This window comes from Anguilla anguilla, chromosome 13 (assembly GCF_013347855.1).
Source record: "Anguilla anguilla isolate fAngAng1 chromosome 13, fAngAng1.pri, whole genome shotgun sequence".
In the NCBI taxonomy this organism is placed as follows: Eukaryota; Metazoa; Chordata; class Actinopteri; order Anguilliformes; family Anguillidae; genus Anguilla; species Anguilla anguilla.
Window position 1 is genome coordinate 19,953,768 of NC_049213.1, and position 24,079 is coordinate 19,977,846.

The window sequence follows — 24,079 nt, forward strand, 5'->3', positions numbered from 1 at the left end:
CCTGGATATAGTTGCTACTTGCTAGCTAGCTACACAGGAAACGAATCATTCACACTCAGCTGTTGCTTACTAAGCACCTAACTAGACATGTCTTACATGAAATGCACTTTGCTGGAAACACGCAACTATCTGTTGTTGTTTGTACCTTAAAAAAAAAAAAAAAAACGGAAAGACAACAACAATAAAAACACATTCCCGACAGTGTCAACAGCATTGGGACTCAGGTGAGAGTATCGGTTTAAGAAGTTAACTTTCCGGCTAATTCGCAAGTAAATTAGCTAGCTTAGCAACAAATAGTTTTATTTGCCTTTTTTGAACTAGCTAGACTATATATTCAGTAGTTTTCATACAGGCCCACTTTATGTATATTTTAAAACAGAGTGAATCAATATGTTTTGAAGAATATATTAATAGTAAAAATCCACAAATACTGGAAAAACAATCATTCACTTTACCCTCTTAATGGGTCACTTTCTTATTTAGCAGTGTAGCTAGTTGGTTTGGCGCTCGAGTGGAGAGGATGAGCGCGGACACCCTTGAGCTCGCGCTACCCGCCGTTTCAACAAGGCACACTTCCCCAACCGGCCTCAGCCAGGTAAAGCCGCCGCCATGTGGAGTTCCTTGATAAAAGTTAGCCTACCGGACGGTTTAATGTCCAGTTTTGTGGTTCAAGTGTATTCAAGGATATAGGCACCTAACTGTGGATATTTCTCACCACTTTATCTAGACTTCTGTTTGGGTTTGACGCACAGTAGACACTTATAATCATGCCTATGAGGTATCATGGACATATAATCACAAGTGAACAACATCGATTTTAAATGAATTTATACTTCTTTTTTTCACTTTTCTACTACAAAGATGGGGAATTGACTTTACAAACGTAGAGACGTTTCCTATAAAACTATAAATATTTGGTATTAATTCCTTATGTGGAAATCTGTCTATTATAATAATTTCTTGTTTGTTTGATGATGGATTTGTGTTGAGTTGTAGCCTATATTTACAATAAAAGTATTTAAAATAAGTTTCAACAAAAACATTGTGTCACTGAATGGCATTTTAGGGAGTAAAATCTGTCAAAATGTATAAAAAGTACCAAATTAGTCCTTGAATAAAAATTTATAAAGGGCCAAGGAAGCACTTTTTAAACAGCTTATAAAACTGTTAAAAATGACTGCTTCTACATTTTCAATGAATGGTAGCTGTATTAATCCATGATTTGCATTTTGAGTGTAAGTTGGCATTAGTTAACTTAGTGCTTTTTGGATGTTGCTCTTACACTTATTTGTCTGGCACTGCTGCTGGCATAACTCTGATGAATGAAGACATTTATGTTCCATTTCATTGCAAGTCCTTCTGGATGAGAGTGTCTGCTAAATGAATCTAATTCAGTCTACAGCTTGGGCAGTTCATTACAATTCCAACGGTAAATCATAGGCTACCTTGTTTATAAATTCTATTAGGTTGCATGCTCTCCCGATGGGCTCAATGGTCTGGAATTCAGTTTGGACTATGCCAGTGGTGACTGCAGCCAGCAGCCCCACAGGGTGAAGCATAATTACCTGTAGTATCACCCGGGGAGGGAGGGGTTCTGTCTGCAGTCTGCTGGGATGACTGTGTCTCATTGCTGAGCTACCCCCTGGAAATAGCAGCTGCTCTGGAGGAGGACACAGTGCTCTCCTGAATTGACAGAGGAAGCAACAGGATGAGGACTGTTTTCGTATAATAACTCTATACATTACTTTTCCTTTAAGGAGTGCAACTTTGGCTTGCGCTGAATGGAATATGAATAAAGCAGTCCAGACCGTGTGTAATTTAACTTCAGTACTGCACCCTGTAAACACACACGGACACTTAGGAAAGTCATGTTAATGACACTTCATCTCCATAATTTTTCCTCCTGTCTTTGAAGTCAGTCTGCACAGATTTATTCATCTCTATCAATGGCTTTCATACCCGATCACCCCCCACCACCCTGTTTCAAGTCATTAAGGAACTCCCCCAGCTCTTGCCACCCATTCCTCTTTCAATGATCAAACATTCTGTCCAGAGATGCATTCTTTATGCAAAAATTGGGACAGAGTACTTGGGGTCTTTAAATCACACTCTCATCTCATGCGCTATTCTTCTCTTCTTATGCCTTATTATGGACATGGTCTGTAAATATTTTAGAATTTGTCATTTGGTTAGCATAGTTAACTTGTGCTAATGGCTTGAGTGATGTTGCATCTTTAGTTACTTTTTAGTCTGGAAATGTGTAGCTATATGCTTTCAATACAATTCACAATACTGTGCAAATATTATCTGATAAAGCGATTGACCTCAGAGTAAATTCCAAACTTCTGGAGAATTACTGATTGTCTCTTACAAAAGCTAATTAGCCAAGCCTTTATTGGATGAAGTATGGCTCATGAGGACTAGTATGGAGTTCTGCAGCAGCACCAGGATCACGTGGGACCCAACACAATTGCTTCGGTTTCAGGACATGTATCAATAACAAGCATCGAGGTCAACGATTGACTGAAAGTTACACCTCAGACTTGTGTCTTTACCGCTTCCTGGTTACAAAGTCCAATCAGAGCCAGCCAGAGACGTTTTGGCCAATGGGATGCAGCCAAGGAAACATGGGGTGCTTGTTATTGAGGCCAGCGCACGCCTAAATGAGACACCCTTGAACTTGAAATTATGCGCAAATTTGAATGGCTTGTATTAGAGTAATACAGTTATTTTAGATAAAATAAACGGCGTATTGATTATCAAAAAGGTGAATTACCTATACCTAGCAACCTTCAAGTCTCGTAGAGTGTTTTTCCACACCGTTTCAACATGAATGGCAGTGAATGATGTCTGTATGGACAAAACGTAAACAAACACGATATCTCAAAAATAAAGCAATTTTGGGAAAAATGGGCGAGGTTTATGTAAACTATGTGGCCGATGGTGACAATGGACACTGTCATGTAGTAACACTGGTATGGTCCTTTAAGAGTGGAAACGCATCGTAAATGGGAAGCTGTCTGTATGTATATTAGATAGCTCTCCCCAGTTGCTTCCCAGCTGTCTGTAAGTATGAATGAAAGGTGAAACATCATGCCATAGCAGCAGTGAAGGAACAGCATCCAGATGGCCCTCGTCGGATGGTCTGTCCCACTTGTATTAAACAAGATGGATTACAGTGTGATATATGCACATAAAGGAAAAGGTTACTGGCAAAGCGCTACTTGCAAGTTTGTAACATGGGTGTCTTCATTTATAATGTCTGAGCTGTAGGGACTGCTGTTGACAGCTCTCAGGGGCCTGGATCCCAGACCATTGAAGTGATAGCTCATGCCAACACCTAATTTTCAGCCTGAAATGAATGCAAGCCAATGGAGACTGTGCTACAAAATTACATAAATTTGTAAAATATTGAAAATTCCAAATACAAATGCAGTTAATAGGGATAATGGCCAATTGGATGCTGTGCAGTATGTGCACTATGACCTATATCCATAAAGATATAAAACCCTTTGAAATGCCTTCAGTTGAAATGTGATAAGTGACTGACGTGCTCTCCCAGTATAATCACACTCTTTATTGGAGGGTGATGAGGTGTGTCAGGTATTGGCCATAGCACAGTCCATGGTTTGCTAACAAAGAAGTCCTCTGAACTGTTGAGTTTTTTTGCTGAAAGCAGAAAATAATGGTTGATATGGTGAGTTCTGAAGTAATGACATAGTAGCCAGCACTATTAAATAGCAGCGATTAGCAGATCCTTCTTCCATAAAAAGGATAGATATAAAATGCTGTTTGTTCCACTATCATTTTATCAATGTCTAACACTTATTTGACTGTACTCATATTCTATATAGGTTATATATAGTGAACCCTTTTTTTAAAAAAATTTAAAAAACTACCAAACATGAAAATGTACTGTTAAAGGTTACTGATACATTTTGATGGCTTACCCAAGCAAGAACAGGCATCTGTTTCAAAAAGGTTAACTTTTAACTCGTGCTTCAGGTCTTTAGCAGTTGCATCAGGGAACTGGCAATCACAATACAAGCATTTGCATAATGTAATTGGATGCCAGGCATCTCCAGAAATAGTGTCAGTGCAGATGGGTGTGCAGTGTGGAGAAACCTGCCGTGTGTGGATGGGTCATTCGGCCTAATTATGCAGCTCCCTCACCCTAGATTCCTCTGCCGTTGGAAAGGGATGTTCCCCCTGTCCTAATGAAAGCAATTTCAACGCTGCCAGTCCCGTCCTGCCCATCACCACGGCAATCAACCTAACCGCCATGCGTGTTGACTGATTAGCTGGATTAGCGCCTTTGCCTGTCGTGCAGGCGTTCTCGCACACATTACTAAAAGCAGACAAAGTAATGCTGTTGGTGATGACAATAAATGGGTCAAAGGGCTCACTTACCAGAATTCCACTGTGGCCTACTTGTGGTGAACAGAACTGGTGTAAGATTACATGGATCTGGCCCGCTCTGTTTTCTACACCCATTAAGAAGTATCTACCCCTAAGGTACAGGGTAATGCACAAAGAAAAATTTGTAAGTTGCGGTTGCTTATTGTGCAACAGCTGCAAACACTGTCCAGGTCATGCTAAAGACTGACTCACTAATGGTGGAAAAGGAAGTGTCTGCGCAACCATGGCAACATAGTTAGTGAATGCAATTCACAAGCACAGTAAAATGAAAAAAAAAAACATGAAGTTTCAGCTATAACATCAGCTTTCATGAGATATTTTTGGGCAGGGGTCTCCAAGTTTCAGCTTGAGGCTTTCCTCAGTTGTCGGAGCACAACTCAGAACAGATATTTTTGTGAACTTATTGAATGCACAAATAAAGGCTGGTTTTGTTCACAAATAATGATGCAGGAATAATAATGGCCATTATTGAAGTTAAATTATAGTAAATTGCTGGGGGCGGGTTCATTGGCATCTTTGTCATCAAGCAGTTCTAACACTGCACGCCTAACATGCTTATGGTGTCTTCTGTTCACACCTGACACCTACCATGATCATTGACACAAGTTTACACATTGGATGGTTTCTTAATGGACATGGCTTCCAGGTTCTGTTGTCTCAATAAATCCATGCCTGTTGCAAGGGGTAATTTGCGGTGTTCTTAGTAAACAGGACATGTCTTGTACTGCACTTCTGGTGTTGACAATTATGTAGGCAGCACAAGTTAAATATGCGTGCCGCAGGTCCGTCTTACTCTCTCCCTGGTCGTGTTTTTGTGGTCGTTTCTGCCCATGGCACACTGATGTTTTGTGGATCATACACAATTTACCCTGGTACTCGCAAAGGTTTAACTGGTGCAAAAGAATCGATTTCTGTGATGGTACATTATTGTTCTTCTTTAAAAAAAAACAAACAAGCCTCACCACCTGTCCCAGCCATCTCTCTGACCAATGTATGCACACTAGTGCTATGGAATCAATTTCATTGTGTGTCATTTCATTAGTCAAGCATGAATCATCAGTTCAACATATTAGACACCAGAATCGCTGTCTAAATCCTAGCAATTTATTTGTCTAAAAACATACATGCATCAGTAATGAAATAATTATTTTGAATAGAAAGTTTACATGCACACTCACATACACACACACACACACAGACACAAAACAAGACAGCAGCAGTTACTATCATACCAAAACAGTGAGACTGCACCTGATCTACCAGCTAAACCAGATGCAGTACACAGACTCCACATCAGGGGTTTACAAACAGGGGGTCCCTACAGTCTGGAACCCAGCTGTCACTGTGTCAGCCCTGTGGTGCCTTAACATGGCCGCGGGAGGAGCAGGTACCTGCCCCCACAGTTGTAAATGGTAAATGGACTGCATTTATATAGCGCTTTTATCCAAAGCGCTTTACAATTGATGCCTCTCATTCACCAGAGCAGTTAGGGGGGTTAGGTGTCTTGCTCAGGGACACTTCAACATGCCCAGGTGTGGGGATCGAACCGGCAACCCTCCAACTGCCAGACAACCGCTCTTACCTCCTGAGCTATGTCGCCCCAGTTGTCAATGACGACTCCTCTGCGCTGTGCCCGCTCCAGCTGCCTGAGATGCACGGCGGCTGTGCAGCTGCGCTGGTGGGCTGCAGAGGTTGAGGCAGTGGCAGCCATGTTTGGGAGGGAAGAGCACTCGCTAGTCAGTGGGACCTGAGATGGGTAACTGGACTGAGAACACAGGCCAGTTATGATCTGCACTCCTGTGTCTGCACCGCTGGGCCTCCCCAGTAAGGGTGTTTGCCAGATTAATAAGTCAATAAATAAACATAATAAATATTGACAGCGCTTTGACTGAGGGCTCAGAGGGACTGATTGGGACAGGTGTGGTTTAATTGCTTCAGGTGGAGGCCTGAAGCTCACCGGCCAGCATATGATGCTGTTTCCTCTTCTTCCAGGACCAGGTATGAGTAGCGCTTTCGTTTAGCCATTTTTTGCATCACAAGACCAAGAGCCATTGCTAGCATTTAAAAAGTAGTAATCAAACACAATAGCATAAGCTTTCATGAAAAAATAATACAATTTCTTCTCCCCTCCCCCCTCTCTCTCCCCCATTCCCATCCAAATTGTCCCTTCTGCCTGGTCATCTTTTTATCGTTGCTTCCTCAGAGACGCTGTCATTGTAATGCCAGTGTTCCTTCATGAGTTGGAGCTCAGGATGACGCACATTAGCTGGAGTGCTTCCATTCAGTCCCAGGGTCCCTGTTGGGTTTGTAAGGGCACCGTGGAGCGACGCTCTGACTCGCATCATTACTGCAGCTGACTGAGCAGAGCCGCTGATCTCCCACGGAGAGCTGCCCTTTGAAAACGAGCTCTCCCAATCTCACACAGTCTGCGTTCAACTTGTTCGTCCACACACCAACAGCGTCATTATCCCTACATACGCACAAATAAATGTTACAGTATTTACACATGCTTGGAAAACTTCGTATTTGTGAGACCATCTGCTTTATTGAGACAGATGTGTTGAGCGTAACAGGTGCAGAGTGTGATGCATGAGCTGCCTGCGAATTGCGTTTGCTCACTTGCAGCCGTTTCTCTAGGTTTACAAATGAGTATATATGAACTGTTTGACCTGTAGCTGTGAAAGTTCAGGGCTTGGCCTGCTTCTGATTGAGATGGATTCTGTTGGCTGCTTTGCATTCTGGTCCAGAATGGAAAATGAATGGATTCCATTAGCTGGTTTGCATTCTGGTCCAGACTGGAAAATGAATGGATTCCATTAGCTGGTTTGAATTCTGGTCCAGAATGGAAAATAAATGGATTCTGTTAGCTGCTTTGCATTCTGGATCCGTTGACTTGTTTACATTGTTTACTGAAACATTTTGGGCCTGAGTGCCAGATGCGTGATGCTGGGCCAAGCTTGGGCAGATGAGCAAGCAAGTGGGGATGGATTGCTGAGGGACAGAAAGAAAGAAAGAGGGAGCAAGCATGTCAGTACATTGTCTCCTTGACATTGTTGGTGGAGAGGGTGTGGCTACTGGAGGTACTGTTACACTGCCTGGCCAGTGGGTGGAGCTGCTGCTGCTGCTGCAGATGCTCCTGGTGATGGGTCCCCCAGCAACATGGGAGGCAGCAGTAGTGGAATGTAGAGAAAAAGATCTGTCGGTAGTTGGCAGAGACCAGATTGTAGAGGACAGGGTTTATGGCAGAACTGACATAGAACAGCACATTGGTCACCATGTAGAAGTAGTGGTAGAAGTCATAGAGGCCGCTGTGGGGAAGTCAGACACAGTGTATCACATTCATTGTTCCATTATTGACTGAACACACTTAAACCAGTGGTAAATTGAGCTGGTGAAGGCTTGTGAACGTGCATTGCCCCCTCCACCATTTTGTGTCCCTCGTAAATTGTAGTGCTCCTTTCCGCAAGGAGTGAAATTTGGTTTGGAGCAGGGTGATTGCCACAAACTCACAGTGGGCTCAAGAATATGACTGGTGCAAGTCAGTGAGTCACTGATGAGGTGGGATAACTCCACCTATTTTGAGGTTCATTAACCCTTTCCTTCCCATCCCATTTTCTGCTACTCTGCACGCACACTTCAGACCAGATTCTACAGCCAGGATGATGTCCTCATTCTCATAAACTCATTTCAGTTCTGTGAAACCTATGACCTGAGTTTCACCTTGGTCCTTAAAAGGCAGAGCTGACTACCAGTTTAAATGAACAGAATACAAGGCCCCTTTAAGTGGGCACAATTAACCCCAAAATAGGCTATAATCAGCAATTCACATATAAAATTACAGTATTTTTCATAAATCATTCATCTCGAAAGACTCCCTGCCTTTTGGTTTAAATTCTTAACCCAATGTTTACTGATGTCATTATTGATTCTGCTTAATGATTTGATTCCTTATTGATTCTTTTTGATTATTTGGAGGAAAGAATAATTTTACAGAACTTGCATTTTATTTCTCAACAAAAATATTATTTTTACAGAAGCAATGTTTAAATAATACTTTCTATTTCATCACTATAATAGCTCTCTCTTGTCGAATAAAATGTAAACAATAGCAATGGTCAATAAACTGGGTCACAATCCTGTGACACTGGTCAATTCTTTCTTGGGTCATCCTTCTTTTGGCCAGGGTGAATGAGTTACGGCGTGCGCCAGCGGAGGATTGAAAAGGGTAAGGGGTAGACAGCAGGTTGGCCGTAGCCTGAGTGTCTAAAATTAATGAAATTAGACGAAATGGAACAAGGTACACAACACAATAGCTGTGGTGGAGGAAGATGATGATCCATCTGCAGCGGGAGTTTGGTTAACGCAAAGACGATCGAACACAGCACATTTCTGCTTGAAATTGCGTGCGATCGGGATGTGTTTTTTCACTGAGTTGAAGTGTGCAGCCCATTGCAGGCGAACACCGTAGAACATAAATTAGATTTGGCCTATTCCTTATCTTGTACTTTCGTAAAATGAAGGCAAGCTTTCGAGCGCTTAACCCGCTTGGCCATGTCGATTATGACTGAGATGAGCGAACATAGAGCATGTTGCGTGATGTGATCTGCACGTCTTCGTTTGCATAGGACAACTATGCAGGCGATTCAGTCATGATGATCACATGCACAGTACTTATTAGTTCTATTCGAGAGAGGTTTTTTAAAAATTTTTTTAAATATATAAAACATGGATGCTGATAGGCTGAGACCGCATTCTACAGTGATTGTTTACAGACTGTTAACCGAGACCAGATATTTTCCAGCTAATTTAAATGAATTTGCTGAATAAAAATAACGATTTAGACAAGAAAATAATATTGTGTCATCAACGAATTGTTTCTGTATGTTGTAGCCGTTTTATAAAAAGCAGTAGCCGATTGCACCTGTGGGCTGTAAAATGGTACTCTTCTACACTTGCCTAGCAACACGTGCCGTAGGCTATTGCTGTTTGGTTGATTGAGTTGTATGTAGGCTATTTAGCAGAAACGAATATTTGAACGAGCCACCCATATAGGATCGATAAGAGAATCGATAATGTCTGCGCCTGTCGATTCTCGGGTTTTGAGCTCTTTCGAACGGGGTCCCATATAGAACCGGGTATTCATCCATTTCCCTACTCTAAAGAAATTAGTCCATGAGGAGACCGTTCCCGTAGAACACCCCACCAGGGATCTCACGGAACAACTCAATTCAGGGTTACCAAGGAGATCTCACAAAAAATGGTGTTCATTTAATGACCTAATCTGCTGACATTTAAAAAACGCCATTAATCATTTTCCAGTTTAATTGGCTCAATAATTCCCTCCCTCTCTATTTCAGCTGATGTGCGGGTGAGCCTGTCCTGAATCAGTGGGTGCTACACACTGGCAGAGATGAATTCCCCATCAACTTCATGATCATGAAATGAAAAATGCTTGCATGAATTTAATGCATAATAATAAATAAATAAATAAATAATAAAATCTACTGGGCCCCAAAATTGATTTTTTTTAATCAACTTTCTAAAATGTTGGTTGCCATTTTGAATGTTTTCAAGAATGACAACTTTGTCCAAATTGGTGACCCATGTGCCTAATGACCATATTGCAGCAAATCCGAGGTCTTTAGTGGTTTAAAAATACAATGCATGCATTTAGTAGGAAGGGCTAATCATGTGTACATGACCATTGGACACACTAAACAAGATTGCAGGTGGTTCTCTTAAAGCACAGAGATAAATGCACGGTCCACCCAATCACTCTCTCTGGCATTTTGTTCCTATGAAACCAGGACAGAGTGAGGGGAGGAAGTAAGGGATTAAGAAATAGAGTAAGGAGAAGAAGAGTGGGATTAGGGAAAAGAGAGGAATTGGAGAGAAGAGTAACAGGTCGAAGAGGGAGGTTAGAGAGGAACATAAGGGTAGGCATTGGGGCAGGGACTTTGTGCAAGAGAGGAGACGCTCTGTTACTCACTCTGTCCACTCTGTCACAAAGCAGTACATTAGCCGACGTGCGTGGTATGGCAACCAGCACACCACAAAAGCCAGGACCACAGCACCTGCAGGGAGGAGGGAGGGGGGAGCAAGGGGACAGGGAGAGATATAGGAAAAGAGAAGGGGGGAGATATCAAGAAGGGGGGGGGGAGGTGGCAGTGAGAGGCTTCTAAAACACCGAGCGAAATACAGGCAGAAGAACAGAAGAATTGACGACAAGTTCACAGACAGAATCACGGAGCCTTCTGCAGTGAAAGCTCACGCCCAGAATTCTCAAACTACCTTGATTTCCACCGTGGGAATTACCCAGCACTGGCACAAAAGGCAACCGTCCCTCTCATGCAATAAAATATGGAACAATCACCGCCTCACTTTATTAAAACATGCATCATGCTATGCAGTCAGGCTGCTTTGGGCTGTTAAGGTGCAGGGACCGTAAGCTGCTGGCTGAAGGTTTTATTCCCAGGATGATATCCTGCAGCGATATACGTCCCTTTAAGTGCTCCAGTAAATATCCAGCCATAGAAGTGATGGCAGGTAATCCGGTGCCTTAGTTGTAATTCTGGTCAGTGAGGGGCAATGAGCATGTGACCTGTCACTCAGGCTATCTGGCTGGAGGAAGCAGCCATTGGTTCTGCTGTTGTTGGCATCAGTCTGTCGTTACCTATAGAAGGAAGTGCAGAAACTCATTCTGCTAATGGATTTTCCGGTGACGATTTTTCCATATTAGTCTTTATTTTCATTTAAATCATCACCGCTGGCATCTCCTTGGAAACTCCGTGCCAGCGTATCTTACGTTTCACAGATGCGTAATGGATCCAATTTCTGAGTGCTCAGAAACCGTGACGGCCTTCTTCTCTGTTTCTTTTTTTTCAATGTGAATTTAGTTTTTCTTCAAATGAACCCCCTCCCTCTTCCTGGTTAGATTGTCACCTGCCTGATTGGGAGCGAACACCAAATCATGCTTCATTTCAGACATGTCACATCGGCGTCTGTCCAAACAGGAACACGGATGGATCATTTAAAGGGGGAAACAAAGAAAACAATCAGTGGCATCATGCTATCACTGCTTCCTTTAGACACTGTTGAGTTTGTCATGTTGTGGTTCACTGATGTTGCTGTGGAATAGCTAGTGGTATATTTGCCTCCACTCTCTCTCTCTCTGGCCAGAAATGGTACAGAAGGGAAAATACAGTGTAGTGATAATCATCCTCGGTGTTGTTTTGCTTTCCAATGAGCTCAATGCACTATACAATCAGTGAAAGGAACCATCAAAAGGACAAGGCAAATTACATTGAAAAAAGGAAAGCACAAATAAGAAAATGACACATTTATTTATAATAAAAATCGAGATTGGTTGTTAATGACTTCAATCTAGAAATTGGGCACTGAGCTTTAACAGGCCCCTGCCACACCTACATCGAATACATATTTCAAATACTTTAATTCTTTAAATGCTGGTAAAATTTAAAAGCAATATCCCTGAGCATTTTTAAATAAAGGCATTCCCAACCAGAATGTGCATTCCTGAACTGATGAATTGTGTTCTGAATATTGGTAGAAATGCATGTTTATTTAAAAATAGTCAGTAATCTGCAGGAATTTTACTTGATGTGACTAAAAGAAGTGTTTCAGATAGTTATTTTTCTGGTCTAGTCACTACAGCCTCTTCTATAATCTAGGTACCAGTCCAGCATGTGGTCCAGCACCATTGAGATTCAATCCTGAAGCCCTATGGTGCATGCACTTTGGCCCCAAGGAAACAATGAGATCCAGGCTTCTGCTTTGCTCTGCCTGGTACTACAGGCGCATTTTGGTAAGACTCTGATTCTTGGCTGGGCTTTCTGTATGATATCATTCCAAATAAGATCTATTAGAGGATTTGATGCTTGTTCCTGCATTGCATTATTTGAAACTGTGATGTCACTTCCCATGGACTGAAAGGCTCAGTTGCTTCTGGGCCTTAATATCCTCCCTGGTCTGAGGATATGAGCTGGTTTCATATGCCAGCTGGAATCCTATTTCTCTGGAAATGGAAGTGTGTGTGTGTGTGTGTGTGTGTTCAGTCATGACAGGAGAACAAGACTAACTACACAGATAAAGCAGATGACTAATGCAAATAAAAATAAATATTTTATTTCTGTTTGTCAAGTGAAATAACATGTCCAATGACAGCTGTGCAGAACAAGCTTCCCAAGAGTGAGTGGAAGAGAGAGCGAGAGGGTGGGGAGGAAACAGGCGTGCTGTGATTGCATCCTCCCACCCTCCCAGGGGGCTGATTCTACGGCTGATGCCACAAACCGGTCGATTCTTACTGCCGTCCAGCTCCACATCCAATTTCAGTTTTAAATGGATTAGTTTTGAGTGTCATTCATTACAGATCAGGTCAATGCTACATATCCATCCAGAAAATAGAGCCTATACTCTGCATTCAGTCACATGGTTTGCATTGCGTATATTACCATAATACCTTAACTACCCGTTGGATATTTAGTCTTTAGATTATCATCTTTGAGAAACAGACAATATCATTTGTATGGCCATAGGAATGTATCTGTTTTCCTTCTCTGTCCCCTCTCCCCACTCTTAAAGGGCTTAAAACCAGGAATCTTTTGATAATAATATCATAATGCTTAGCCTTGCTTCCAACAACATAAGGCCACTTTAATATGTAAATATGCTTGTTTTCAGATGGGACAGTCCCAGTCTAACCTCCACACTTTACATCTCGCCAAATCAGCGCAGCCATGTGGCCCCCCTTTCCCTCACCCATTCCCCTCCCTCGTAGAACCACTTAAAAATTGTAGACTTTTCTTTAGCTAGTTAATCAGAGTTAATCAGACAAGCTCGAAACTGTCCAGACCCACGGCACACCTGTACAAAGTCTCATGAGTAAAACTTAGCTAAATATATAGCTAGCTAGCTATGGTATGTCCTCACCTCTGTAACGTTATTTGTTGTCTTCCGTGTGTCCATACATCTGTATCGGTGGTATGCGCTATCTAGGTTAACTAAAGTAGGCGAAGCGCTAACATGTTAGGGTTAGCTAAAGTAACGTTAGGCGATAAAGCTGTGCTTAAAAATCTTGTGCCGTTCGAAGTGGTGATTTTGGGAGATGCACCTGCGCACGCGTCCCACTAAACATCCCTCACAGGTCATCCGTGAGTGAGTGAGTGAGTGACCACAATTTGCCATGCATAGCCCACGGCGGCAGTTCCTGCGTGCCGTGGGAAAAACAGTTCTTGGGTGCTTGACATCAGCCAGTAACATCTGTTATGATGGACATTCTTAGGTTGCTATGTGCTTTTGCCATCTTGGGTGCTTGACATCAGCCAGTAACATCTGTTATGATGGACATTCTTAGGTAGATATGTACTGTTGCCATCTGAGGAATCTGAACTTTGTATCGGGGCCTGGTGTAGTGTGGGGTCCGGTGCGTGCAGGATCTGACGGTTCTGTCTTACAGCTCACCTGCCATTTTAAAATATTCATCCCTGGATTTTTGGAGTATTCAGCTGTCTTTTGGTTTTTGGACCTTAATCTTGGACTTGATCCTTATCCCAAACATTATGGTGCCCAGGAATGGGGGTACTGTGGGACTGTCTAACGAAGCAGGATTGCCAGGTTAGCTGATAACTGCACTGACTAAAATCCGGAACCCTCCCAAATCTGACAAGTCAAGAGAGCCCGTCCAGGTTCTACTCAGTGCAGTTCTGCAGTTATCTAGCTAACATGGCAAGCTTGCTTTTTGTAATACCCCCCAGGTTTATGATCTGAACAAAATTCATGCAGCCACTTGCATTTTTGTCCCCAGAGGAAGGCATTTGGCTTGAACCTCAGTCATCATTATTTTCCAGCATCTGAGAGGCGGAGTTTTCTGGACTATCATCCAAATTGTCACAAAGCGCCTGCGTCTCCACAGTGCCGGCGCGAGACCACGGGAGAAACGAGTCTTCACCGCCGGCACCGAGGGGACGTTTGTCTTCATTAAAAACGTAACAAATTAATTAATGGAGCGCGGCAGAGGGGAAACGGTAGGAGGCAAAGCCTCAACAGCCTGCCAGTGTCCTGCTCTACAATAAGCGAGAAACAGGCTCCTCATTACTCCCTCGCCCTGCCCCCAGGGGCCTGTCTGTCTCTCCCTCAGGCCGGCAGGCTTGCTGGATGGAGCTGCTGTGGCAGAAAGCTCTCCGCCACTCAAAGGGGTGATTTAAATCTGCTCCGCTTTCAACCTGCAACACTTTGGGGAGCATTCGTGGCAAATGACCCGAGCAAAATTTTAATGGAAAATATTGCTACGACACGGTCCTCCGTGCCACGGCCATTATCTCCCCCGTTTGAATCCTCACGCAAGAGCTGCTGGGGCAGATTAGTTCCACGCTGTGAAGGTGATAAACTGCAGGGGGAAAACAAACACATCTCCTCCGACAAAAATAAGTGCAGGAGGGAGACATGTCTGGGGGGCTTTGAGGAATGAGGGTGCATTTTTAGGTACTGCAGAGAGATGTCGATTTGGTCTCTGATTTCAGGTCTTTTATTGGCCGGGTAGAACACAAATCTGTCATTATCTTTTTATTACTTTTTAGAAGGCTAAATCACAACCATAGGCTTGTTCATCAGTGACATACTTCATCGATACAGAAGGTGTCAGTCTAATAATGGATGGCATATGTGCAGTGTCTTTCATTAACAGCTGGAAACTCACCTCACCTCACTGTGTCGCACCCACCTGAGTGATGCATGGCTTTTTTTGTGAGGACACTCACCCATACATCAGTTGAAGTGAAGCGGGAGGGCTTTTCCAACCAGACTAAAATCATCTGGTTTCATTGAGTTAATTGACTACAGGAGTTGCACTGTGTCACTCTGGCGGTGCATCTGAGTAATGGGAGCCATAGTTCGATACTAATGAATTTTACAAACCTCTGAAGAAACAAAGCCAACTTGGTCCTGCCAATGGGGGCTCCTACTCACAATCGGCTAATGGGTTCAAAACCCCTGCAAATCTTGGCTGTGGGGTTCACACTATGGTATTGAGACTTTCTGTCTACATTTCTGATTTCTGACATCTGAAGACTACGTTATAGTCTTTCCAATGTTCAAATTTCTCCTGCCTCCACCCCTCCCATGTAACTCCACCTGTGCATCCCTGTCCTGGTACTGTCTGTCACATGGATACTCAAATGTGGACTTCAAATCCAAATCTGGCTCTTGTTTTCTTTTCTCCTCGGTAATTAACTGAACAGTTAGCGCTACTGATTGGCCAGTCTGTATTCACCCCTGACTCTCAGGTAAAGGGAGAGTGGAGAACCAGCTATTCCTGGACCTCAAGGGCTGTGATTTCAGCAGCAGGGGTCTGTCAGCCCTGTAGTGTGCTGCAGAGTCGCAGTTCCACTCGCAGAATAACTCTGAACGTTTGTATTTACTCAGACTCGCTGATTTCTCACACCGGTCGCTTGGTCTCCAGCCTCCGACTGTGTTTGTGTTCATATCTGTGGCGTCTCCCCTAGGGGGCGCTGCCGTACTCACGCAGGACGTTGACCCCGTGGCGCAGCGATCGCACCCGGTTGGTCTCCACGGCGATACTGAGTGTGGCGACATTGCCCCCGACGACACCGAGGCGGCAGTCCTGCGCAGCCTGGTGGAACATGCGCAGCAGCTGGCGGCTGATGATGCTGTTGAGTGCGGTGATTATCGCCATGGGCACCACGAACGACAGGAGGGCGTTTACCTGCAGTCATGGAAACAGGCAGAGAAGCCTCAGTTATACTCAAATGCCCACAAACACAAAGCGAGAGAGCAGAACAATAATCAGTAGAAGAAGATTTTTTTCAGGTCACTTTGGGAGCCGTGTTTAAAAGAGAAATGAAACAGTATGAAACATCATTTCAAACCCCTCCACCTTGCCCCAGCACAGCTATTCAATATTTGGAAAATTAAAAACTCCAGGAAAGTTATGACTGCATACTAATTCTCTGGTTTTTGTTGTTACTCTTAATTGATTGGCACTTAATTGATCGATTAAAGCAGTCAATTACACAATTCACCTCACCTGGTGTCTTGGGTCTGACGTGGATATTGATATTAAGGCAAAGACAAAAAGCAGCAGACCCTGTGGTCTGACAGGACCAGGAATAAAGATCACTGCCATAGATGATAATCACACAGGGGGGAGCTATTGCGTGCTGCTAGCAAGTGAGTGAATATGAAAAAATCATAGTGTATTGCTGTAGAGAGCTCACTGAAACATGCAACCGGTCTTGACTGTGCAGTTGGTGATAGCTAGCCCAACCCACAATGTCAGCCCCGCCCACCTATTAGTTTCCTTGTTATAATACAGTCAGGTTAAAGGGTCACATCTGTAGCACAGTCAGAGAAGGAGAGATCCGGATTGACAGTTCGAGAATATCCATGGCAAAAATCTGCAATGCACAGATTTTGTAATTTAAACTATCTTGAAGTGCATGTTTTGTTAAAGATAGGTTTTTAGATTTTTTTTGATAGATTTTTATCAGGTTGGATGGCTGTAAGGGTTTCTGTTCAAATATGCTATGTCCACAAAATGCTGTTAAATTCTCCAATTACCAGGGGGGGAAGGGGGGTTTTCATAGGGTGAAAATGCTGAGTTGAAAGTCACTAGGACTTTGGGAAACCACTAGCCACAGTGGATGGTGAGGCAAAAGGTTAATGCCAAGCCCTGATTTTGGCTTAGTTCAAGGTTGTCATGGTACATTAGTGCTTTAATGATTTTGCAGCATCTGGTCTATAACACTGTTGCTCTGATATCTCATGTGGATGGACTTTGGTTATCTGGCACTGCAAGTCGCTCTGGGTAAGAGTGCCTCATCAGTGAATGTACTATAATGTGACGTGAATGTCAATACAGAACAGCTATCAGTGGATCAAGCTACTCAGTGTGAACATCTCAGAACTGCTGTGCCTTTCTCTTAATATAAAATAAAATGTGAAGGACAGTGAACTTGGCAGAGGTAACTGAAATTGTTATCACCCTGACAGAGGATTCTTTCGAGTGCTTTCCTAATGAGGGAAAAGCTGAACTAACGAGGCCCGCAGCCTCTGCCCCCCCACTGACCGCTGTGATCTCTGTGCTTAATTATTTATGTTCAAACATAAATTACAGAAAGCTTTGCTTTTAGATCTAAAGGAGGAGGGTATTCCACCGGCAGCGGTAGGGAGGAATATCCAGAGGTCTCCGGCCATGCGACATTTTAGGGTTTAATTATTAATCAAATCCTGTCGCTGCGCTACAGACTACTCTTTCCTCCTATCGGCTACGTGAACACACCCACCTGTAAAGACACACACACACTGAATTAATCCTCTCTGAGTTAATCTATGCCGTGTGGTTGCTATGCTGTTAGGCCTGTTATACTGTAGCCTACTCTAGCTATGCCATGTGGTTGCTGTGCTGTAGCTATGCTGTCTGGTAGCTATGCTGTAGCTTTGCTGCGTCGTAGCTATGCTGTAACTATACTGTGCTGTAACAGCTATGCTGTGCTGTTCCTTCTGTAACTATCCTATGTTGTGAAGTGGTGGGCTGGGCTGTTTTGTGTAGATGGAAAATTTAATTTGTAATGGGACTGTAGCTGGTTGATTAAATTTGGTACGGTGAGTAGCACATAACCATAAAGTTTGAGGTGCACCCCCTTACTTCCAAATGAAGGTTTCAGTGACTAAAGTGTGACTAAAGATTAGAGATAAGGTTGCTTGGCAACTTTTATAATGTAAATGAGAGGCAGGGACATTAATTTGAGACAGGTAGGTCTCCTGAGACCCAGACCTCACAGGTGAGTGACAGCTGGTTCTTTCCTTGTCGCTTGGAGTCAGATATGATGAAAAGTTAAAGACTGAAGCAGCTTCAGCATCTCTGTACACAAGTTGGTCCTGGGACCATGGGCTCTGCACAGCCTTTCTGTATGGCCTGTTCCCCTGCACAGTGGTACCTGGTTTCTGCTGTCTGTCTCTTCCTTAGAATGTACCGGAATATTTTGAATAACGTTAGTTGTTCTCATCATAAGTGGCTTTTTTCTTCTCTTATTTACCGTTGTTAATTCTTCAGCTTTCAATCCGTCCATCCAGATGGGCTCCCAAACGTGAGAATATGAATATGAAAATTCACACGTGTGTTGCTGTCTCATGCAAGACGATAAAGATGGTCAAGTTTAACATAACCCGGTCGTGCTAATTTATTAAATAAAGGAGAATGTGCCGGCGAGAGCCTCCGTCGTGATGTAGAGAAACACTGCAGGTGCGTGTGCAGAGGGAGTGTAGTCACCTCCTCCTGGCTGTTACGCTCTCAGCGTTGTTTGCACCTGAACTGTTCCTCATTTAGATTCTGATGACCGTGTGAGTGAGCCTGCCAGTGAAGTCGATAATGCGCTCGAGGAGACTGAAGGGATTGTGGAGAGGGTTTTGTTCTGGGCACGGGCAGCTGTGGTATTGTTTTTCGACGCTCGTCGTGCCTGCACGTTAATGACCCTTAACCTGGGAAAGGAGGCTGGGTGTGATGCTTCTGTCACTCCTCAATGGCACTCAACACGGTGACCTTTTGTTTCTCCTTCCTGAGAGCCTCGATGGCCCAATAAAAAGCCCTCATCCTGCTCTCCTCCAACACTCTTGTTTTCAGAATCTCTTTCTTTTCCCCTGCGCAGCTCTGCTGCTGTTGTTCTTTCCTGTCCTCCATGCATCACGTTTACGCTCGCTTTGAAGTGCTTCAACAGCTTCGTGCTCAGTGTGTTTTCATGCGGGGAGAGGAAATGACAGCTTAAGGAGTCTGACACTGAAGCACTAACTATGATCGAAAGGAATGGAGACGTGACCGTCGGCCAGTGGACTTATCATGGAGCTCTTAGTGCTGGTATTAACATGATCGGCAACATACAGGGATTTTGATGTGGATTTTGACTGAATAGTGCGTATGTGTGTATGTGTGTGTGTGTGTGTGTGTGGGGGGGGGGGGGTTGATTGTGGACATTGGTTGAAGTGTGTATTTTTGTAGAGGTTCAGAAGTTTAGGTTGTGGGTCTTGGTATAAGAGTGCATTTTTGTAGAGGTTCATAAGTTTAGGTTGTTCTTGGTTTTAGTGTGGGGAATTGAGGGTTGAGGTACTGCATGAGGTATGATCTTGTAATATTCTGTTATATTCTGTACTTGTAATATTGATGTTGATAATGATGATGATGAACATGGTGACAGCTGTACTTACAGACACAGCTCCTGCGTCTTTTCCATTATGATTTTATTGTCAATTGAAGCTTAATTGGTGCGTGCATGCGCGTGCGCGTACGTGTGTTTTTGTGATTGTGATTGCGTGCACTCACACAGATGCATGTCTGTGTACGTGTGGCCATCTGCGTATGCCTCTGTGTATCTGTGATTAAATACATGCAAGTGTACAGTGTTTGTAGGTGCATGCACTTTGGGGAGGACTGAGGGGGTGGAGGTAGAAAATGAATACAGATGCCAGGCTTGTGTGATAATGGATGTTGATGCTTCATAATTTTATGATGCTTTACTCACCAGTTTACTCAGTTTACCATATTATACCACTTACAATATGCATGTAGCTAACATATAAATGGAAACTCCAATGTAAAGTCACTAAATGGATGAAATAAAGCGCTGCCAGCATGCTAAAATGTAATATTTTGGTAAAGGAGGTGCTCATTGAAAATGGTCTATTCAGTTAGTTGCTGACAGAAAAAATCAAGGCACTCTTCTTCAGTATACATATTAAAAGGGACTTTATTGTTACGGCATGTTCACAAAGGAAGTTATGTAAAAAGCATGTTGTACCTACCTACACATTTAGCCTTACTCACCTTCGTCAGGGTATTGTCAGCTACCCTGATGAAGGCTAGTAAGTCGAACCGCAGAGGTGCAGGAATAATATGACAACACTTTTCCATGGGAGTCTGAATTCATGTTTCATGTATGGAAAACACTGTCTCAGACAGAATTTGCACATGATCCGGTGATGGAGATGGCTTACATGATGTGACATGTTTAATGTCCGTGCCATTATTGTCAAACTATTGGGTGACTACTTGTGCTCTTTGGACACGGGAAGTGTGAATTTGAAAGACATCCCTGCAGAATGGAGCTGGTTTAACATGTGGTGAAGATAACCACTCGGTACCACTAAGTAATGATTGGCCTTGCCTTCTAAAGGTATGAACCCAGGTAAACTATGCCAGCCAAATCTGCCCCACACCACTATGGAAACACCAGAACCCTTCGCTTTGGGAAACCTATTTTGTTTCCTTTTTTATTTGCAACCTGTACGTGTATTTCCATGTTGCAAAGAACCAACACATGTTTTAGGTGTATTAAAGTGCTGACGTAAGAATGAGATTTCCCACTCAAACAAGTCCAGTAGAACTAGGCTGAAACAAATACAGAACCATGGAAGCCGAACATTTACTTCAGCGCCATTTACTTCAGCACCATTTTGCGCATCCGCCACAAGTACCTCCCCAGCCTGATTTGCTGTCATTTTTTAAACGAAAGACACTTTCCAATGTCCGTTTGCTTGCCGCGCAGTGATTGTGTTTGCGCGTATGAATTACACGAAGCGTAACATTAAAAAGAACAAGTGGATGTCTTGTTTTGCGAGCCGAGGACGGTGCCTCTCACCTGAATTACGGTCTTGGCGGTCATGGTGCTTGCGGTCGTGGTGCAGATCATCTCCTTTCCCACGTGATGTAGCCCCATCGTAAACAGCATCGGCGTGGCGAGGAGGAAGGACGCCGCCCAGATAGCGCTGATCAGCTTCTTGGTCCGACTGCGGGACATGATGCTCTTCGCCTTGAACGGGTGGCAGATAGCCATGTAGCGTTCGGCGCTTAGGCTGGCGATGTTGAGCGCCGTGGCGTAGGAGCAGCCATCCCGCAAAAAGTAGTAGCCTTTGCAGACGGCGCCACCGAACGCCCACGGATGGTGGATCCAGATAAAGTTGTAGAGCTCGATGGGCATACAGAGCACGAGGATGAGGAGGTCGGACACCGCGAGGCTAGCTAGGTGGTAGTGCACGGTGCTCTGCAGGTTCTGGAGAGATTTCTTTCTGAACAAAGTGTACAGCGTGACTGAGTTCCCCAAGCAGCCGACCACAAACAACGCAATGTAGATCGCCGTGACCAGGACTTTGGAGTAGATATCCGTGTTGACGTCTAAACTGTCCTCTAACTCAGGGAGCGTGTCATTGTCCGCAGGAAGTTGAGAGCGATTCAACGGAGCCAGGAGTTTATGCGATAAAACTGTTAAGTCAAATAAGTTATTGAGCGCAGGAGACAGCGTTTCATTCACATCCATGTCTTTTGAAGTTTTCTCGTGGAATACTCTACATCAGTTTTCTAGTGGAATCACTAGAACGCATCATAATGCGTGTCGCTTATTGCCTACATTTTTTAGACCTACGGAGGAGAACATTCTGGGCGCAAAAAAGCGGTTTATGGAGAGCCCAGAAAGAACGAGTCAAAGTGCACTCACGCGTCCACTTTATCTTTGAGAAGAAATCAGTCTGCCTTTATACCTTCCAGGGGAGGCGCGTGTCCTTGCGCACTGACGCAGGCTCAATCAAAGAATCACATTGTGCGCGTTTTCATTTGCCGGCTTGTACAACCAGCACCTTTTGCTCTCAAAACAATCTGCTGCGGTGTATATATTGAAGTGGTTCCGTAAACACGATTTATTTTTAGTGTTAGTTATTTAAATTTCATTGAATGGAAAAAATACTTTTGTGTGTATACCTGTTTTGAGCATAATATTTGTATTGATGAGATGTACCTGCGTTTCAAGCCTGACCCATGGTCAGTGATATTGACTGCTTGGCAAGTTTGCTCAATCCATGCTTTGGTTTAAGCCTATCCAATTAGTTCATAACCACCGCACCTTTTCGCCACATTTATGCCCATTTATCTGTATGTTTGTGTGTCTACATGGTTTATGCATATGTATATACACTTCTGTGGTGTTGAGACTTATGAGAGACTGTGTAGAAAGAATGTGTGAGCTTATTGATTGTAGTGTCACTTGCAAACAGGTGTTTAATTTTTAATTTAATTTAATTAATTGGCTGTAGCAAGTCACTCACTGCTAGTACAACCAAACACTGAAATGGATTTAAATCAGCCATCACTCATCCATAGGACACTAAAGATCATCTAAGGCAGGGGTTCTGTGTCATCTGAGGAGCTGTGTCATAAGATACATTACCTTTCATTACATTTATTTAGCAGATGCTCTTATCCAGAGTGACTCATAATATAGGAGACATGCATGGCAAAGATAGCTTTCTGTATATAATGCACTTTCTGTTTACATTCCTACTATTCTAGTTTAACATCACACTTGCTTGATTCACTGCAGCAATAAGGGTACATACAGCCGTTTTGACATGTTTTTTAAACAAGCTTTCATATTCAACATATGTCAGACTGGGTTTTAATGAGGGACTGGTCAAAGAAAATGTGTTAGCTTATTGATTGAGCTCAGAGTGAGAAATGTATTTTTCTCCCTCAACATTGATACTGAAACGAGAGTATTGCATATATATGGTAAATTGATAACTATAGTGATGTAACCTGCTCACAAATGATCCCAATAGTCTCCTTGTAATTGTAGAGCCTTCACTGTTCTTTATTAAATGAAGTGTGTGGCCCATCCACGCACTAAAACAGTGCAATAAAAAGATGAGCCTTCCTGCAGCCCTGGAAATCCTAGTCTAAGGTCTGCGGTGAACAGGGTACAACAGCGGTGATATCCGGGTGATCAGGCACCCGCATGTTTACACACAATGCACCCATGAGGCCACCAAATCAGGGAACACTCTGCAGCTCTACAATCTGGGGGTGCATCCAGGCCTGAGACCACAGGAATCCCCAGGTCCACGGGGTCCCATGTCTGGAAACACAAGATGCTGTTCCAGCTTTAATCGGGCTCCAAGGGCCCAGTTTGATCCACGTCTACAGGAGCCCAGCTGGGCTTTTGGAACTTTAGCATAGGAAGCAACACGCAGGTCTGGGTGTGTAGATATGTCTACAGCAGTGATGATTCTGGAGAGTGAGAATGACAACCACACATCTGCTCTCTAGGTCTCTCACAGCATAGGTGCATGCAAGTGATTATGGGTGTTTAATTGCCGAGACTATGTTGCAAGCCTGTTGCGAAACTGTTTAGTGTTCTAAATATATCTATAACACTTCAGTTTTCTCTATAGCACACACACACACACACATTCACCTTGTGCCGTGTAGCCGATTTGTAAATGGACTGGTAGCAGTTTAATTAGGTCCATCCATTAAACACTGTAGTGGACTTGGACCTTGCAATGGCAAAGGGGGCATTCTCTCTCTTTCTCACTCTCTCTCTCTCTCTCTTTATGTCTCTCTCTCTCACTCACTTGCTCGCTTGCTTTGGGAGCAAGGTTTTGTTTTGTTTTAGCAGCACCAGGACGAAATATACATATTCACACATTCACAGTGATTGACAGTTATCATGATGGGAGCAGGATAACATAATTTAGAAGACGACGTCTGCTTCGCTAAGTTTGCTTCCACTTGCAAGCACTGCACCTTGAAAGGGCACAGTCCTGCATAGGCGTAATAAGCTATAAACTAAATATTATAATGTTA

At 43.5% G+C, this 24,079-nt stretch overlaps 1 protein-coding gene and 1 long non-coding RNA gene across 2 annotated transcripts; one reads left to right on the forward strand and one right to left on the reverse strand.

The window, feature by feature from the left end:
- The first annotated feature begins 23 nt into the window (after nucleotides 1-23).
- On the forward strand, nucleotides 24-9,920 carry LOC118211912. Its single transcript, XR_004762120.1, has 3 exons — nucleotides 24-224; nucleotides 484-595; nucleotides 9,777-9,920. It is a non-coding gene; the product is annotated as an uncharacterized LOC118211912 (long non-coding RNA).
- On the reverse strand, nucleotides 5,502-21,758 carry LOC118211910 (neurotensin receptor type 1-like). The gene is made up of 4 exons (XM_035389491.1): nucleotides 21,084-21,758; nucleotides 15,958-16,159; nucleotides 10,409-10,493; nucleotides 5,502-7,727 (listed from the first exon to the last, which is right to left on the reverse strand). The coding sequence occupies exons 1-4, from the start codon at nucleotides 21,756-21,758 to the stop codon at nucleotides 7,448-7,450; spliced, it is 1,242 nt and encodes a 413-aa protein (XP_035245382.1). The 3' UTR covers nucleotides 5,502-7,447.
- Nucleotides 21,759-24,079: the final 2,321 nt, after the last annotated feature.

Bases quoted from the DNA above. Each gene is read 5' to 3' on its own strand.
- LOC118211910 (XM_035389491.1), bottom strand. From the start codon at position 21,758: ATGGATGTGAATGAAACGCTGTCTCCTGCGCTCAATAACTTATTTGAC. The intron at 16,160-21,083 runs GTGAGAGGCACC...CCATGACTGCAG, and splicing joins CCGCCAAGACCGTAATTCAG to GTAAACGCCCTCCTGTCGTT. The intron at 10,494-15,957 runs GTGAGTACGGCA...TCCTCCCTGCAG, and splicing joins CCACGGGGTCAACGTCCTGC to GTGCTGTGGTCCTGGCTTTT.